Here is a 20,579-nt window from a genome sequence, read left to right on the forward strand (position 1 = left end):
AGGCTAACTCTGTACCAAATTTTATCAAAATCGGTTACACTGTTGGGCTGAAGAAAGCTAGCAGACAGACAGACAGACACACTTTCGCATTTATAATATTAGTATGGGCTAGTAGCCCGCGACTTCATCCGCATGGAGTTACATTTTCAAAAATCCCATGGGAATTCTTGATTTTCTGGTATATAAAGTAACCTATGACACTCTCAAGGTTCTAAACTACCTATATCTATGTAAAAATCAAATCGAGTTATTTTTGTGTATATACTATGGTATATATGGCTCTGAGATATGGTCGCTAACAGGTATGGACCACATAAGAAAGCCTACACATACAAAATAACGCCTGCTTCTATACAACACATACCTAAGAAAGCTCAGAATTACTCGGCGGGATGTAGAGAGAGCAATGCCACGTTTTAGTATGTGTAAGGACTTAGGTACAAGCTTGAATTATGAATTAAACATAGAAAGTATCTAGCACATCATATTTTACCTCAATTTACCTATCAAACTAATCTGATGCTAATTATAATACAAAACACATCAAAACACGTCGGTGTTTTCAGAGTTGCTCTCAATAAAATTGTAAGTTTATCGCCTCGAATATTGTGTACCGACTTACACGGATACGTTGACAGAGATACATGTCATAGATAAGCTTCATAAACTAAGTAGAAAATATAAACATAAATACTCTAAACATAATATAGCTATAGAATCATTTGTAGCCTCACGTCTTTTAATATGTGCATCCAGACATAATTTTTTTATACATATATATTATAATACCAGTGTCTAGAAGGAACAACAGATTGTAACTCCTTCATTGCTCGCGCTTCTCGCAATCTTAATTCAATTTATGACGAATCCAGCATAGACTTATTTTATGGCAATGTGAATAGTAAAACGTAATTATATCTAGTTATAGTTTGTTAGATTGGCCATCCAAAGGGGTAATGCTGCCAGCATCTTGGGTACAATGCCTCGCTGCGGTGGTCTCGACGAGGTTTTAGATTTAATTTAATTTATTTTAGTTTTAATTTAATGTTGTTTTTTTAGATTTAAGTTTATTAATAGTTTATTTGTTAACCATTGATAATAAAATATTAAATAATCCTATGTTATAGTTTGCTTGTCACAGTGTTCATCTTATTTTTAATTCTGTGTCTAACTGTGAAAACCTATTATTAGCTTCAAGTTATTTAATTTTAAGATTACCAAGATCAATTTTAGGTGTTGGTTTTCCAAATAAAATAAAATATAATATGAGGCGAACGAACCCCGTGTGGTTACACTTCTGATCAAAATACTCATTTCTCTTGAATTCAATTAATTTTAGCCCACAAATCTAAATTAATTTCCAAGCGAAACGCCCTATAACTGTACTGAAATTGGGTCCAAAGTTCATGGCTTTAATCACTACTTTTATTAGGTAAAAATTTGAACTAATTTCCAAGGGAAACGGCCTAAAACTGTGCTGAGTCCAAATCTCGTGATTTCGATTAAAATTCTTCTTCTTCTTGAAATGCCGTCTCCTATCGGAGGTTGGCAATTATTAGGGCTATCTGTACCTTGGACACTGCTGCTCGGAAAAGAGATCGGGTACTCTTCCCCATATCTTCTAACCATTGGCGTAAATTCTTTAGCCACGATGTTCTTCTACGGCCTGGTGGTTGATTAAAATTACACTGAAAGTTCAAAAGCTTTTAGCACCGTATGCCACCGTAATTGACCGGTAAAGTAGCTTGGTCTTATTTAACTTTCAAAGCAAGTGTTAAGTTATTTCAAAGTTTTCCTCTAATTAAAAAAAAACTAGCCAAGTGCGAGTGAGACTCGCGCACCTTGTAGCACTGAACCCTCGGTTCAGTACTACAATCGTATTTTTTCGACATTTTGTACGATAAATCAAAAACTATTATTCATAAAAATAAATAAAAATCTGTTTCAGAATGTACAGGCAAAGCCCTTTCATATTATGATACCCCACTTAAATAGTATAGTTATTTTACTTAGAAATTGAAAATACTAATAATTTGTTCATGAACACAGTTTTTTGTGATGTAACCATAAATTCACGGTTTTCGAATTTATTCCTTTACTTGTGCTATAAGACTCATGCTATATGCTATAAGACTCATGATTCTGGATCAACAGGAAGTAACCTATAGGTTTTCGTGACAGACACGACGGACAGACAGACAACAAAGTAATCCTATAAGGGTTTCTTTTTCCTTTACGGAACGGAAGTACGGAGGTACGGAACCCTAAAAATCAAGGCTAAACACGTAGTAAAATTATTAAAAAGCCCAAATCTCAAAAACAACCCAAGCAGAGTAAAATTTTGTAAAAGTTTCAAAGGAAATTAACCAATACAAAATTATTACCTGCCCTAACTTATCGAAGGGTTCCGTTTAGGCTATTTTATTCTTTAGTCCAATATACATATAGGTGGTAATTGCAAATTATCTGATATCGATACAATGTAGTATTTTTAACATGAAGAGCGTCTTCCTAATAATGGATTAGATAACTTTGGTGGGTTATTATTATTAAAAGGGCTGGCCTTTTGTTTAATTACAAAGGACATGAGAAGGTTAATATTTCTTCAAATACGTACCTTTCGCTTTTTAAGGTTCCGTACGTCAAAAGGAAAAACGGAACCCTTATGGGGATCACTTTGTTGTCTGTCAAGAATTCTATAGGGTACTTCCCGTTGACCTAGAATCATGAAATTTGGCAGGTAGGTAGGTCTTATAGCACACATAAGGGGGAAATATAATCTTTATAGCGTGGCGAGACCAATAATAATTAATCTATGCTTTATAGGTAGGTTTCTAATGAAGATATCATCTAAGAAATATATCATTTGTTTAGGTTTCTAACGATTGTCATTATGAATGAAACTGACAGTCGAGTAGCACGCACACTCAAAATGCGCATCTAATAAAGCGGTCTGAATGGTGCATTGATATTGAGATTAATTTGAAGAGAAAGTCATATTTTTAAGTAATTAGTACGCCTTCGCCTTTCACTCAATTGCATTCTTCACACAAATTATATTGTGCTCTAGATATACTTAGTTACATTCAGATTTCAGATACATTTTAAAAGGAATAGATGATTTAAATAGAAGTTAACGCACATACAAAATACAGAAACAACATGGTTGCCAGGTAGAGATAAGTTTCTTTATATTTTATGTCGATTATCTGGTTTGTTCTTATAAGTGCGAGGAACTTTCTGAATAGAAATTAATTGTTTTTGCTCTCACAGGCAACAATGTTTTGTGAAAGCGCTAATCTTAAATTTTGGCAGAGCATTAACCTTTGTTTTTTTTAATTTCAGGTGTGTGTGACAATGTGTGAGCGGTGAGAAACAATATCGCGCGATGTTGCGCGCAATCCTCTGCTTGCTCGTCGCTGCGGCGGCGGCTGAGCACGTCCGTGAGTTCACCGTCAAAGAAAACGCCCGTGCAGGCACTCTCGTCGGCCATCTAGGCGACGAGCTACCAGATGCGGCCCCACCTTACACAATAGTGCCAGTGCCAGGCAGCGCAGTCAACGATGATCTCAAAATAGATCCACACACAGGAGAAATAAGGACTAGAGTCCCTCTAGACAGAGAAAATAGGGACCACTACGCTCTAGTAGCGATCCCCGCGAGTGGCGACAACGTCCGTGTAGTAGTGAGAGTGTCAGATGAAAATGACAATGCTCCTACATTCCCTGCGCCAGTCATGAATGTCGAATTCTCAGAAAATACTCCTAGAGACGTCAAAAGAAAGCTAAATCCAGCCAAAGATCAGGATTTAGGAGTATTCAACACCCAGAGGTATAACATCGTCTCAGGGAATACAGATAACGCGTTCAGACTGTCTTCTCACAGAGAACGTGATGGCGTACTCTATCTGGATCTCCAAATCAATGGTTTCCTCGATAGAGAAACTACAGACCACTATGAGTTGGTCATAGAGGCGTTAGATGGAGGGACGCCACCGCTAAGAGGGACGATGACTGTAAATATTACTATATTAGATGTTAATGATAACCCACCGGTGTTTGCTGAGAGTGTATACTCGGCTATGATACCAGAAAATGCGACAGTAGGAACTGCTGTCTTAAAAGTGTTCGCAATAGATTCAGACTCTGGAGAGAACGGTTTGATAGGGTACTCGATAAACAGAAGGCAGAGTGATAAAGAGAATATGTTTAAGATCGATCCCGAAACGGGTGAGATAACAGTAAATAAGGCTTTAGATTTTGAGACCAAAGAGTTGCACGAGTTGGTTGTTGTCGCGAGAGATAAAGGCGCACAACCCCTAGAGACAACGGCATTTGTGTCCATTCGTGTTACTGATGTTAACGATAACCAGCCCACGATAGATGTGATCTTCCTCAGCGATGATGCAACACCGAAAATATCTGAGTCGGCACAGCTAGACGAATTTGTAGCTAGAATATCTGTACACGACCCAGATTCTAAAACTGAATACGCGAACGTTAATGTCACATTAAGTGGTGGCGATGGACATTTCGATTTGAGAACTCACGATAACATTATTTATTTGGTCGTGGTTGCATTACCGTTAGACAGAGAGTCACAGTCGTCATACACGCTGAATGTAGTCGCAACAGATAAAGGTTCACCACCTTTGCATGCGTCACGAATCATCAGTTTACGTGTGACTGATGTTAATGATAACCCGCCAGTGTTTCTCGAGAGTGAATATAAAACGAGTGTACCGGAAGCGGCAGCTCCCGGTACTCCGGTTATCCAAGTATCTGCCAGCGATGTGGACGAAGGAGAGAATGCCGAGATTCGGTATTCCTTGCTCCCGACACCGCAGTCTGACTGGTTTTCGATAGACGAGCGTTCTGGTTTGGTAACAACGCGGGCGCGTGTTGATTGTGAAACAAATCCGATGCCACGTTTGACGGTGGTTGCCAGTGATCGAGGCAATCCTCCGCTGTCGTCCACTGCGACCTTGTTAGTGACAGTGTTGGATGTGAATGATAACGAGCCGATCTTCGATCAGTCCTTCTACAACGTGACCGTCTCCGAGAATGAAGCCGTCGGCAGCTGTATTTTAAAGGTGAGTCTTTTGTTTCTAAACCTAAGGACTTATTTTGAGCCACAGATGCTAAATAATTCATAAGCTTATCGTTTACATTGTTGCAAGCTTTTTACAGGATTAATTTAACTTCATTATTTGTTAGGTGCGGTTTCTCAATGTAGAATCGACCTCGACGGAACAGAAATTGCGCATTTGAAATTTGGAGGCATTAAAGATTTCATGCGTTGTACCTTTATTGCTTTCGTCGTAACTAATTTCATCAGAACATTTGAAAAATCTACCGAATGCCGCGTTAACTATTACCCTACTTTTTAAATTAGTCTCGGTCGTGTATGAGAGTAATTTAAAAATCAATTTCCCGTCAATTTGTTCATAATAAAGTTACTATGTTTGGAGTGAAAGCTCCCATATGGCGTGACTACCGATAATTTGCTGTTCTCGATTTTATTGCTGTTACTGAAAATGCCAGTACAGAAATGTCAGAGTTAACTGCACCATGAACTGCATTGTTAGAGCCTGACGACTTTATCATTATTACTTCTCGTATCGTGATGTCGATCAATTGTGGAACATGCAGCTTCAACATCGAATCATGTATTTTAGGGAATTTTCGGTTGGTTATAATTCATCATCATCATTATCAATCGATAGACGTCCACTGCTAGATAAAGGTATCTTGTAAGGAATTCCATACGCCGCGGTCTTGGGCCGCCTAAATCTAGCGGCTCCCTGCAACTCGTTTTATGTCGCCTGTCCACCTAGTGAGGGATTTTGAGGGATAGTGAGGTCACCATTTTACCAACTTGGGACCCTATAATGTCTTTCTGTTTTTCGAACTATGTGCTATGTCGGTTGCACTGGTTCTCCTACGGATCTTCTCATTTCTAATTTGAACACGTATAGAAATTGAAAGCATAGCTCTCTCCATTCACCCGATGAGTGACTCTGAGCATTTTTATGAGGCCCATAGTTAGCGAGTAGCAACTAAATTATCTGGGATATGTCATCACTGGCAACACAAGCACTAAGGGATTTTGGACGACAAGACATCTGAAAGCTTCCCGAGCGCGCCCAGCCAAGTATATAATTAGTTTGTGATTATTTTGGCAACGAGGTAGAAGTATTAAAATTTTAAAATGGTCCATAAACACATTGTCCGAGCGTGTTCAATTACGATAAAACAAGCCTACATCATCGACCGGCGGGCAATTAGTCATTGAGACAGATCAATCCCTCTTATCTCCGGACCCGCCTCCCCGCGAATTTGTTAAAAAACGTCGCAATTTTCATTAAACCTTATCAGGTGAATCCGGCGCTGGCTCATAACTTACGCGAGTTAATTCGTTTTAATATATTCCGTATGACTTACCTCCATAGTCATAAGGGGCTACACACGGGATCAACTTCTGCACCCAACTTTAACTCTCATCACCCCAACTCACCGCCGCGCCCGGTCCAATATTTAGCACGGGTCTCTTCTCTGAATGAGAAAGGGTTTTCACCATCATGCTGATCAAGTGCAGATTGGTAGACTTCACATATTTTATAGCATTACGGAGAACTCTCACGATGTTTTCATCGTTAAAACAAATGATACCTTATTTAATTGCTTAAGATCATCAGGATCAGATCTCGGATCCCATGAATAATATGAGGCCCGAAAAGTTAGAGGTGTAAGAGAATCTCGGACCCCACGAGTAGGAGGCCGAAGTGTTAACCACTAGACTATCAACGCTTTTATTTTAGCTCTTATTATGCTTGCCATAAATTATATTATCTGTATCTGTCATGGGAATAGAAAAGAAGGAATTAATAAATAATATTCCAGTAGGATCAGACAAAATAAGAATTAGGTGGTAAAGGTTATAAGCTTTAGGTAACCTAAATTGGAACGTATTTAGTTGGAAATTGGAATGTGTAGTCAGTCTCGTGTGTAGTGGCATATAATTAGTTTTAATGTATTTCACGAGAGGAACATAGTTATAAGTAAGTGTTAGGGTATAAATCTATCCACGAAAGAGCCAAAGTTTCAGTGACGGCATTCGCATCGCAAACTGCAATCTAAATTGAAAATTAAGATAAGTATAAGTTAAGTAGCTTGGGAATCAAGTTGGTCCGTGTGTAAAGGTGCTTAACTCGTTTTAATGTATTTCACATTTAAAGACTATCATAATATAAACCTATTCGCAAAGGAAACCAAGTTTGTGCGACGGCGCTCGCATCACAAACTGCAATCTAAATTGAAAATTAAATTAAGTTGGAACGTAAACTGGGGTTGCAAGTTAGTCCGTGTGTAGAGGAGGCGTTTAATTCCTTTTAATAGTTTCCACATGCAGTACAGTCATAAGCGGGTATAATTCAATCGCGAAAGAGCCCAAGTTTGGGCGGCGGCGCGACGCTCGCATACCAAACTGCAATTCTTAACTGAAAATTAAATTACGTTGGAACGTAAGTTGGGCTTGCAAGTTGGTCCGTGTGTAGAGGCGTTTAATTCGTTTAAATATTTTCCACGTGAGGTAGGTACATAGTCATAAGTGGGTATAAATCTATCGCGAAGGAGCCCAAGTTTGGGCGGCGGCGCTCCCATCGCAAATTGCGATCTAAATTGAAAATTAAACAGTGAATGGTAGTGTTGCTCGCTCGAAGCGTCGTGACCGTTGAGCTGACGTTTTTACGATATATGCGTATTCTAGAGGCAGTATATGGACAATGTGAATGAATATTGTTAAGAGACATTTTAAAGATGTTCTTTGAATAAATAGGAATAAGAGTTATATCAAAGATCTTTTTATAAAACTAGCTGATGCTCGCGACTTCGTCCGCGTTGACTACACAAATTTCCAACCCTATTGGTATAATAGGGGTTGGAAATTTGTGTAGTCCAAGCGGACGAAGTCGCGAGCATAAGGTAGCGATCTATAAGAAACAGATAAAACTTAAACCAAATAAGTATTTTGTATACGTCACTGGCAATGCAGTTCTGTGTGGATAGAACTTTAAGCTATACACTAAGGCTGAGATCTATAGAGCGCACTTTGTCTTTGCTCAGACTTAAGATTGAGTTAAAACGAGACAGATTCATGTGAGAGATATAGCTCTGTCTCGTTTTAACTCTATCTTAAGTCTAAGCTAAGTCAGAGTGCGCTCTATAGATCTCACCCTAAGTTTCTTGCTATTTATCATTTCCAGTATATAATCTCAGGAAATGGATAATATGTAGAATAGGTATTTCTGAGTCGGTGGTAGATTCGCGACTGACGGACAGGCCGTTGACGATTCAAAAGAGCTTGTAAAAGCCTATTTGAATAAAACATTCTGAATTCAAATTAAGTGGATTCTCTTGCAAAGCCGTGTTTGTGCCATTTAATTTTATAGGTAGACATTTTATTTAGGTATAGTGAACGCAAAACAAGTAGTTCAATCTGAAGTTGCAACATGGCGGATTGCGCAGGACTAAGAATTAAATATACAAGCCCGGCTGAGGTCTGTTTTTGACCAAACTTTTTGTACAATGCGCCTCGTGTAAAGATTATAAATCTCTATTTACCAGTTGACATAGCAGAGTAGTAGTTATTAGAAAACTGTGCTAATAGTAGGTAAAACTGTGCTAATAGTAGTTAAAACTGTGCTAATAGTTGGTCACGGTCGAAAAGTAACAAAATAAATGTATACCTTGTCTAATATAGGATGGTGATTTTGACAGCTAACAGTTATACACTACAACGATTATACACTACCTCATCCCTGTGAGGTAGTGTATTGCAAAACCGTGGTACTAACATTCAATGTTTCGTCAGTCAATTTAACTTAAAAAAAATAAAAAAATGAACCTATAATATAAATAAAAAATATATTCGAATATGTAAAATACCTCAACGCTTACGACATGATAATAACTTTTCCGTTTAACTTAAAAGCTACATTTAGGACCTCTGATTTAGACGAACAGAGTAGTACAGGCATAGTTAAAACAAACACTAACTTTAATAGCTAAATGACAGCTACCTAATCTTGATACGCAATAAATCGTGCAAAACGCACGACTGTATGAAGCCAGGCCATTCAACCGCATTTACATGAGCAATACTATTAACAGGCAGGTCTGCCCTATAGGGCGCACAATCTGAGAGCCGGACTACTAGGGAGGAGGGCGCTTATAGGGATAATGCTTGTTGTAGGAGCTCTGCGTATAATGCTCTATGGGCAAGCGATTTGATATACATAGTGACTTGACAAAGGACCCATTATTTATTCCTAACTTGAAGTAAATCAGTTGCCTACTACGACAAGCTGCTATTTGATAATTTAATTAAAAAGACGGCTCGTTTTCGGCCCGCTGAATACAAATTTGAATTCTAAACTTAATTTCAAACAAAAAAAATAATAATTCTTGGCTGCAATCAATGTGGCAAGTGATCATGTAGCCAAACATGGAGTGCGCTTGCCTAGAAGATGCCTATTCACTCTTGACTTGAAGGTACACATATTATAATTGGAGGGGAAAATTGAGTCGAACAGTCCTTATTTCGATGAAAACGCTGCAATTACAGTAACATTTCAATAGCTTTCATTCAGTTTTTTGCTCCTGTAAAATTTAATTTCATGTAGTTATACCGTTTTGTTTACCATCTTTTCATAAAGCATCATCATTCATTGTGCACCATCTTTTTGTACCAACTCCTAGCACAAGCTTTACGCTTAGTTGGAGGGGAAAGGGGAATACTAGTCATAATGATAAACTTGGCAAATATTCTTTAAAAAAATGTATCACTGATAAGTAGGTACTAGCACAAATATTTTAACGGTCTACGGATACTAGGGTAGATATAGACATATTTACTCACTCGAAAAGTAAATAAGAAAGTTTTGGTAAACTATAATTTATTTAAATATAAATTGAAGTTTAGATCAATTTGGGATAAAATTTAATTCGGGACATGTTATCGGTTTTCGCATCACTGCACACTGCATTAAAGAGGGGGTTGTTATTATTATAACCACAATAATAAATTGGTACTTTGCGACAAAGATCTTTTGGCGCGTGGCCAAAATTAGAACTAACGCCGCCATCTTGTAAAGTGTCACGCTCACGCTGTCCCCTTATATGCGGTGTTGCTAAGTAAAAAACCTGAAGTTCACTGTTATTTTTTTTAATTCCATAAACATAACATTACGATATATTCTGTTAATAGATACATCATAAATGTGTCCGCATCTTATAGTTGTATTTAGTAATAGGTCAATATAGTATTTGAGCAAGTAAACATGATAAGGGTTCGAAACTAGTCGGGCTAACGTCGACTAAACACGTGAGTACAGCCGGGACAGATATTATTTAGAAACATGATAAGTTTGAAAATCCATGGCCCATAAATGGTTTTTATTATAATTTCTCGATTTGGAAACAGGGACAGCTTTCCCTTTCCCATTCAGTTAAAATTAGATAAAAATCACACGATTTTTGACATTGACATTTTCAAAATATTCCGTAAAATTGGGGAGATTTTTTTTTGGTGGCAGCCTTTGTTCTACAACTACGCCCCCCTGTCAATGTCACTCAAGTGCCAAAAGAGCCTTGTCGGATTATATAAGAGTAGATTTCAGCAACAATTTACTTACATATACATTGAAGACATTTTCAACATATTCCGTAAAATTGGGGAGATCTTATTTGCTGGCAGCCTTTGTTCTACAACTACGCCCCCCTTTCAATGTCTCTCAAGTGCCAAAAGAGCCTTGTCGTACTGTATAAGAGTAGATTTCAGCAATTACTATTTACTTGCATACATTGAAGTAGGTCGCCATATTAGGAGTCAGGTACTATAGCTACAGTACAGTACCCGTAGTATAAGATTTTACGTCTCACCAAAACAAACCAAATTCGAGAGTCGAAATACTTCCGCGTCACAGTAAACTCGATCTTAAATGCCTTGTTTTAAAGCTCAAGTTTGTCTACACTTATACAGCCAGCGCTCCAAGCGGAAACATTGCGAAATTAAAATCAGTGGCATTGAATATTTGACTCCAATTCAAGGCTCTTTAGGTCCATTTTACTTTGATGTTATTGTGTTTCGACTCTCGAATTCTAGCAACGTTTGGTGAGACGTAAAGTCTTATACTACAGGTACAGTACCGTATTGCTATCTCTACGATCATTATTCTCGTCTCATACTGTAGTAGCATAGCGCGTGGTGCGTATTGTAGACCTTTAGTAATTTACGACGTAGGTGTAAAGCTATTAATGTTCTATTGCCGACTTTGAACTGTAAACGAGATTCATAAGTACAATACTTGTTGAACCCTGAATACATCTCATAATCATAATAATCGTTTATTTTGCTAGAATATGGTACATGTAACATAATAGAAGAGCATGCATAGAACAACTGCCGAGTTTCTTGCTGGTTCTTCTCGGTAGGAAAGGCATTCGGAACCAGTGGTAGATGCATTTGACGATTCAAAAGTACTTGTAAAAGTTTAATTGATATTTTTTTTAAATATTATTATTTACATAGGTCTTCGATGTGTTTATTTTGTCAGAATAATAAGTAGAAATTAATCAATCATTCACATAATATTTTGCATGGCGTGCAAAATTATTTTTACTTAATCTAAAAGTTTAAAACGTGGTTAAACATTATTAACTTTTTAATACTTACTGTAAAAAAAATTTAGGTAACTTTTTTAAACACTCAAAAATTCTAACATTTTTGCTCTAATCTATCCGAATATATAAAAGGAAAAGGTGACTGTCTGACTGACTGACTAACTGGCTGACTGACTGATCTATCAACGCACAGCTCAAACCACTGGACGGATCGGGCTGAAATTTGGCATGCAGATAGCTATTATGACCCCTATGGGGCTTAAATAAAAGCTATAGCTGCAAAATCTCAAACTTATAGTCGATCCGTTATGTCCGATCAGTCAGTTTATCTTTTCATATTATAAATAGATTTTTAGTATTTCCTGGCCGTTATTAATGAATTTAACAATGGTTCGGAATGGCTTTTTTGAATGAATAATTCGTATTCTTCGATGGCTCGGTACACGTATTAGGAACACGTATTGTACCGTAACGCTATCTTCATTTGATCGAATCTTATCTTATCTCACGTTGTACATGTATTGTAATCCTTATGTGATTTACGAAGTAGGTGTAATATACGCCATTAGCATTTTGTTGGCGGTAATGTAAGCTGTTATCTAAGGTGATTTTGAGGGCATCTTATTAGTTGAATTTTAACTTGTATCACATTTTTCGGGAAATGTTATAAAAGTATTTCATATCATCATCATCAACCCATCGCCGGCTCACTACAGAACACGGGTTTCCTCTCAGAGTCAGAAGGGGTTTGGCCATAGTCTACCACGCTGGCCATGTGCGGATCGGTAGACTTCACACACCTCTGAGAACGTTATGGAGAAGTCTCAGACATGCAGGTTTCCTCCCGATGTTTTCCTTCACCGTTAAAGCAAGTGATATTTAATTACTTAAAACGCACATAGCTCCGAAAAGTTAGAGGTGCGTGCCCGGGATCAAACCCCCGACCTCCGATTAGAAGGCGGACGTCCTAATCACTAGGCTATCACAGCTTATTATTTATTAGTATTTCATATAGTTACACTAATATTATAAAGGGTTAACTGTGAAATGGCGGGTAAGAAAAATTAAAATAGTCTCAAAAATCTGTTTTTTTCAATCGTACCTTGTATTAATTAAGTAAATAATGCTAAGCCAGAATTGCACGATCTTACCTTTGATTAAAAAAAAAGAAATGCAGATATTTTTTTTAATCGATTTCCAACGATTCAAACCCACGTCCGGTGTCCACATAAATCCTAAGTTCCATCATTAACCGTTGCGTGTCTGCGGACCATAAGGGAGCGTGTCCCCGGGTGTTTACGACTATTTAACCCATCCCGGGACTATTTATTGAGGGGCAATCACGTATCATTCATTATTGCCTGGCTTTAAGACGTTTCGTGACTTGCCTGGACGTTCTAGTCAGAAATAGTTGTTCGGAAACAGCTTGACAGTTTTAAGTCTTTGAGTTTGGTCTTCTAAAAGTAGCTTCAGTAGGTACCAAATATTTTTTATGTTTCCTACTATTTTTTAGGGTTCCGTACCTCAAAAGGAAAAACGGAACCCTTATAGGATCACTTTGTTGTCTGTCTGTCTGTCTGTCTGTCTGCAACCCCCCCTCCCCCCCCACTAGGTGAACGGGTCGCGAGAAGCCGGATGCAGGACCGTAGCGTGTGGAAGTCCCTACAAGAGACCTATGTTCATCATTTATAGACGTCCTATCGGTTGATGATGATGGTGAAGTCGCTATATCTTTAAAAAAAGTTAATGCACCTAATGGACAGTGGTATATAAAGTTTCCAGGTTTATGAATGTTTGGGTAATTATGTAAATCTGATTGCGCTGTTTACCTCGCAGCATTTACCTTTCATTTTTGCTTTTTGGAGTCCGCACGTTATCGTTAATTACGTACAATGCAAACGATCGTATGCGGCGAGTGCAACCATTACATATCTACTTTATACCCACAGATACAGTGCGACAAGGCTACCTTGGCGCGTGGCGAAAAACTGAGCTAACGTTGCCGTCAAGTGTCCCCTTTGTTCTTGTTTGAATATTCTAAGCCTTTGTTCTCCAGCAGCCCCCCTGTCAATGTCATTCAAGTGCCAAGAGAGCTTTGACGCACTGTATCTACTTATCTAGTATGCCCAGAATGTATTCAACTCTACTGCATTTATACCTCCCTAGTACCATAGCTAATTTATAACGAGTAATCATAAATAATTAAACTTTTAATCTACAAAAGGAAAAGGTGACTTGACTGACTGATCTATCAACGCACAGCTCAAACTACTAGACGGATCGGGCTGAAATTCAGATAGCTATTATGACGTAGGCATCCGCGGATTTTTGAAAATTCAACCCCTAAGAGAGTGAAATAAGGGTTTGAAATTTGTATAGTCCACGCGGACGAAGTTCCGAGTATAAGCTAGCATATAACATAAAATCGGTGATAGCTTAGTGGCCTGGACGTGGGCCTCACAGTTGAGCGGTTCGGGGTTCGATCCCGGGTATGCAACGTCTTAAATACTAGGCTATTACCGCTCAAACACACTAAACAAACACACATTTGTCGTTAATAGGATGTTTATCCTATTAAATTTATATATAGTGCAAGTTATAATATCTAATTATCTACCTACCTACTCATTTTTTTATGCTGAACCTTACCGTTTGGCTGAAAAATGTGAAAACCTTGAATATTTTTTCTCAAATGTCGGATCGATGGGGTCTTTTCATATTTCATTTATAATGGTGTTCCGAACATTCGTACAAATTTTCAGCTGTATGCGAATTTTGTAATAATATGCATATTATAATGTAAGATGTAATTATGTAATGTAAGAACATGTTCTTACTTGCTTGCGTGATATACATGCTCATTATCGTCATGCTAGGTTTAACATAAATAACAATTAATTCATTACGTGATATATCCCGTAATATATTAATTTCTAATAATAATTATGTAGTACATAGGTATATACCTATATACCTATATACTATTAGTTTCATAATAGCGATCTAAGTATCTAGGTAATTAACGAATGTGCAAGTGTAAAGTTATGTACACACATAATAATAGATTATGTAAATGCATTGTAATTTTATGTGCAAGAACAATTTCATTAAGTATTTACAATGACTTGTTCGGAGAGAGAAATGTCGAGTTCTATAAGAAATATATACACGCTTTTTATGGTAACAGATAATCACAAAATATTCGTTTATGGTCGACTTACACATACCATCTCGCGACAGTAGGTAACACGTGTACAGTACGCGGCAGAAAGTAATGTACATCGACCTTTAGAATGAGATTTCGGCTTTGTAGAGCGTTGTCTCTGTCACTCATACTCATACCTATGTGTCGTTTTGTCGGTCTCAACTATAGAGATGCTCTACAAAACCGCTATCTCTTTCTTAAGGTCGATGTACATTATTTTCTACCGCAGATGTACCATTTATTAATTACTAGATGATGCACGCGACTTCGTCGTTTATGAGTTTTGTTTTTCAAAAATCCTGTGGGAACTCTTTGATGTCCGTTCCCGGAATGCAAGCTATCTCTGTACAAAACTTCATCAAAATCGGTTGAACGAATGGACTTTGAAAAGCTGGCATACAGACAGACAGACAGACAGGCACACTTTCGTATTTATAATATTAGGATGCAATATGCATGTATATAGATTGAAGCGACTTGGCGTGTGGTCGCAATTTAGATAAAGGTTATTATGAAAATACCTATAGTCCTTAAAGCCGGCTGAGCGCGATAATTAAAAATGTTTTTTATTATTACATTTTATCCGTTGAAATATAAAAGGCGGGGGCCTACAGTCGTTGAGCGGTAGCGATTAAAGCCCGACGCGCCGTTTAAGTCTTAAAGCTCCCTTCTAGCTCGTTTTCTATAAGTTTTCTCCTCCAATTTGAATATGGGTACAAGTAAGAATGCATCTTTTAGGCAAGAAAAACCGGCCAAGTGCGAGTCAGACCCGCGCACCGAGGGTTTCGCAATACAGTCGTATTTTTACGACATTTTGTACGATAAATAAAAAACTATTTAGCATAAAAATAAATAAAAATGAAATAAAAATGTTTTAGAATGTAAAGGTATAATCGTAACGGTTTCGGATTTTCCGCTTTCATGTGCTATTAGAATTAGATCTACCTACCTGCCCAATTTCATTCTAGGTCAAAGGGAAGTATCCTCTAGGTTTCTTGATAGAAAGACAGACAGACAACGAAGTGAACCTATAAGGGTTCCGTTTTCCTTTTGAGGTACGGAATCCTAAAAAAATTCATTTGAAGTACATACACTGCATGCATTGAAGGAACGTTTAAGTAAAAAATATACGTTTATTCAAGAAGTAGGTAGATCTATTCAAATTACTAAAAACCATAAAATTATTTAGTGAGTAAATGTGAATTTTTATGAATCAAAATTTCTTTCTCGCTACGCTTATGAAATCGCTGTGATTGGGACCGCAGGCTTCGATCATAAAATCTTGTGGTACTAAAAGTCTTCTCTGAAGCTTCTATCTCAATAAAAGCGCGCTTTAAATTACAAACTACACAACCCAACAACGTTATTTTCCAAGATACTCTAAACTTAAAGCTAGCCTTATCTAATCTATATATATATAAAAGGAAAAGGTGACTGACTGACTGACTGACTGACTGATCTATCAACGCACAGTTCAAACTACTGGACGGATCACGCTGAAATTTGGCATGCAGATAGCTATTATAACGTAGGCGTCCGCTAAGAAAGGATTTTTCAAAATTCAACCCCTAAAGGGGTAAAATAGGGGTTTGAAGTTTGTATGAAAGTCTGTCAGTTTTAAAGTGTCGATAAAGAAGTTTTGTAGTTAATATTTTTGCAATTAGCAGTACATGACATATTTTATTAAGCTTATGTTAAAATCTCATAGTTAAAAATCAAACCTAAGGGTGTAAAATAGGGGTTTAAAATTTGTGTAGTCCACGCGGACGAAGTCGCGGGCATAAGCTAGTCACTGTATAAATCATGTCCGCGTGGAATGGTGCCAAGAATAATGGCTGAATGGGCAGCATTTCCGAGCCAGGCTGATCCTCTGCGTAAAAAATGGGACAAATCTCTCTCTGCATCATGATTGTCACTGGTGTGACCAGTTTCATTGTTTGATAACGGTGGGGGTTATTCTGACATCCATACTAATATTTTTAAATGCAAAAGTGTGTCTGTCTGTCTGTCTGCTAGCTTTTCACGGCCCAACAGTTTAACCGATTTAGTTGAAATTTGGTACAGAGTTAGCTTACATTCCAGGGAAGGACATAGGCTACTTCTTATCCCGGAAAATCAAAGACTTTCGGAAATCACGGAATTTTCAAAAACCTAAATCCACGTGGATGAAGTCGCGGGCATCATCTAGTTTTTTTTCTATTTCGTTGTTATAGAAGCAAAAGAAATACATACCTACACATTCTGTGAAAATTTCAACTTTGTACCTATTATAGTTCACGAGAGACAACCCGCTGACAGACAGACGGATGGATAAACATACAGCGGAGTCTTAGTAATTCGGTCCTGATGGCCGGGTACGGAACCCTAATAAATGCTGCAAAAGTGAAAGAAGTTGTGTTCTTGGAGAACACAATTGACTGTTAAGAACAAAAACCGGCCAAGTGCGAGTCAGGCTCGCGCAATGAGGGTTCCGTACTACAGTCGTATTTTTTCGACATTTTGCAGGCTATTTCAAAAATTCTAATTCAAAAACTATGATACATAAAAATAAATAAAAATCTGTTTTAGAATGCACAGGTGAAGGCCTTTCATATAATACTTGATATAGTTATCTTAATTAGTACCCTGTAGGTTTCTTGACAGACCGACAGACAACAAAGTGATCCTAAAAGGGTTCCGTTTTTTCTTTTGAGGTACGGAACCCTAAAAAAATACCATATTTACCCTATTGTAAACAACTTGCTAGCCTGTGGCCACAAATGAATGGAAATATCTGAAATTTCTAGGCTTGTAATGTAAATTAAGTTAAGATAAAAATAAAATAATGCGACTAGTTAATGACTCCATAGATAAAGAATGATCGGAATATTGCTCTTAATTTATTCGTGTAAAAACTTACTGAGCTACAGTAGTATCACAGTTTAGCAATCATACAGTAGGACTTTGTTCTAAAATATTTAAAAACACTAACTAATAAAATTAATGCCACATAAAGTCAGGACAAGTCAGTTGTCCTAACTTTATGTGGCATTAATTTATTTCCGAGAAGCACTCATAAACTTCGTTTGCGGGTTTTTTAAGGAATAGTGCTATCTATTAGATACTTTACTTTAAAATAATAATATGGTTAGTGGTAAATTTACTTGAATATCCAAAAGCGCTTTGTTAAAGAATATTTAAATTAAAGCATTTCTATTTTTATATAAATGATGAACGGTGATTTTAATCACGGTCGAGTCAGACTTATCTATTTGATTTTTCAGTAATAAGTTAAGCGAATTTATGGGACATGACCCATCGCCATGCGCGCCACACGCGCGCCGCGCCGCGCCCCCCACCTGGAACCACCGTTTCTCCGTACATTTGTGAATTAGTTTCCTATCTGTATAGTTGCTTAACAGTGGTAATGCACCACGGTGTAATTATCACCACGTTTATAGTCCCACAATACAGCATTTGCGCATAAGTTTTGCTCAAATAGTTTAGTTGCGGAGACTGTTTTTGTTTCTGCATGTTTTGCGAAAAAATAAAATTTTCAAGAATTTTAACCGTTTTATTGCTGCTAATTCTATTATAATAGGGCTCTTCGTGCCTGTAACACGATGTTGACTGAAGTCTAAGGAATCCAATTGAACTCATGTTACTAATTTATTTAATAAGTTGAATGTAAGAAACTGTGTGAAATGTAAAGTCAAAGATTTTTAATGTAGATAGACTAGATACTAAAAAACCGGCCAAGTGCGAGTCAGGCTCGCGCAACGAGGTAGGCACTACAGTCGTATTCTTTAGACATTTTGCACGATAATTAAAAAACTATGATACATAAAAATAAATAAAAAATCTGTTTTAGAATGCACAGGTGAAGCCCTTTCATATGATACCCCACTTGATATAGTTATCTTACTTCAAATATTGAAAATACTAATTATTAGTTCATGACCGCATTTTTTTTTGTGTGATGTGACCACAAATTCACGGTTTTCAGATTTTTCCCCTAATGTCTGCTATGAGACTTACCTACCTACCTACCAAATTTCATGATTCTAGGTCAACGGGAAGTACACTGTAGGTTTCTTGACAGACTGACAGACAGACAGACAACAAAGTGATACTATAAGGGTTCCGTTTTTTCCTTTTGAGGTACGGAACCCTAAACATTAATATGAAAATAATTGCCAACAATAAAATAACGTGAAATCGCATCCATATCTCCTCTATTAAAGGATCGTGTCTCCAGTCGAAGGTTGAACGGGCAATTTTTTACCGCCCATTCGTGGTGTATGTAGCAATTATAAGCGAGATGTCGTCCGTCATGAATTTGAGCCGCTACAAAACTCAATAAAAGGATTATTTTAACAACAAGACGATTTTTGTTATAAGACTGAAGCTTGGTCGATCGATTATATTCACTTACTAGCTTCTGCTCGCGGCTTCGCTCGCGTGGCCTACAAGAAACAAATGGCATTTTTTTATTCATAGAAACAAACATTATAACATCAGGACGCGCACCCTGCACCGAATAACACATATAACCTTCCAACCCCCATTTCATCCCTTTAGGGGGGCATTTTCTCATAGTCGTTTCTTAGCTGACACCTAACCTCAAGAAAAAACCTATTTTCCAAATTTAGTTATTAATATTATCAATAATTAAAACTGTCCCATACAAACTTTCATCTCCTATTTTACCACCCTTATGGGCCAATTTTCCAAAAATCCTGAAACACGTATTTCTTCATTTGTGACAGAAAACTCAAATACCAATTTTCATGCAAATTACTTGAAAATGACGGACTTTCATACAAAATTCCATCCCCCATTTCACCCACTTAGGGGTGGAATTTCGAAAAATCCTTTCTTAGTGGATACCTACTCTTTACAAAGAATAGACACTCCAAATTTCATGTCTTTAGGACCAGCGGTTTAGGCTGTGCGTTGATATTTATGTCAGTCAGTCAGTCAGGACTTTGAATTTTATATATATAGATTTTTATCTTTTCTATACTTAACACACCTTTGAGGCCATTATGGAGAACTCTTAGGCGTGCAGGTTTCCTCACGATGTTGTCCTTCACCGTTAAAGCTTGTGGTACTTAATTACTTAAAACGCACATAACTCCGAAAAATTAGGGGGGCGTGCCCGGGATTCGAACCCCCGACCTCCGATTAGGAGGCGGATGTCTTAACCACTAGGCTGTCACAGCTAAGGTCGCTTAAACATTACAAAAGGGGTAAAACAAAAAGATTAATAAATAAACCAAAGCAATTTGTTATAAGCCTGTAATATATAAATATCTTATAGTTACTCATTATAGTTTTATTGTAATAGTGGTCTTTTTATATCTCGAGAAGGTTACCTATATCTTTACAGACGTGAGTAATTATAAGATGTGTCGGATTTTAAACGGATTAAGAAGGCAGCGACTGTATATATGCAAATTCCGATTTTATCGACTTGTGCCTAAGTGTAAGATATTTTAGTGTATTTTCATTATTTCGTTGGCTGTTGCTAACTTCACTTTTCCCAATACATTATCTTGATACATAAAAGGAAAAGGTGACTGACTGACTGACTGACTGATTCATCAACGCACAGCTCAAACTACGGGACGGATGATAGTTATTATGACGTAGGCATCCGCTAAGAAAGGAGTTTTGAATATTCAACCCCTAAGCACAGAGGGGGTGAAATA

At 37.4% G+C, this 20,579-nt stretch overlaps 1 protein-coding gene across 1 annotated transcript in view; it reads left to right on the plus strand.

The window, feature by feature from the left end:
- The first annotated feature begins 3,372 nt into the window (after window positions 1-3,372).
- ds (dachsous cadherin-related 1) overlaps window positions 3,373-20,579 on the plus strand; it is a 428,813-nt gene continuing 411,606 nt past the window's right edge. Inside the window, exon 1 of the mRNA XM_069500114.1 lies at window positions 3,373-5,092. Coding sequence (XP_069356215.1) covers window positions 3,389-5,092 — 1,704 coding nt within the window. The 5' untranslated portion in view covers window positions 3,373-3,388. The remainder of the gene's footprint in view (window positions 5,093-20,579) is intronic.

Source organism: Maniola hyperantus, chromosome 8, assembly GCF_902806685.2.
Source record: "Maniola hyperantus chromosome 8, iAphHyp1.2, whole genome shotgun sequence".
Classification (NCBI taxonomy): Eukaryota; Metazoa; Arthropoda; class Insecta; order Lepidoptera; family Nymphalidae; genus Maniola; species Maniola hyperantus.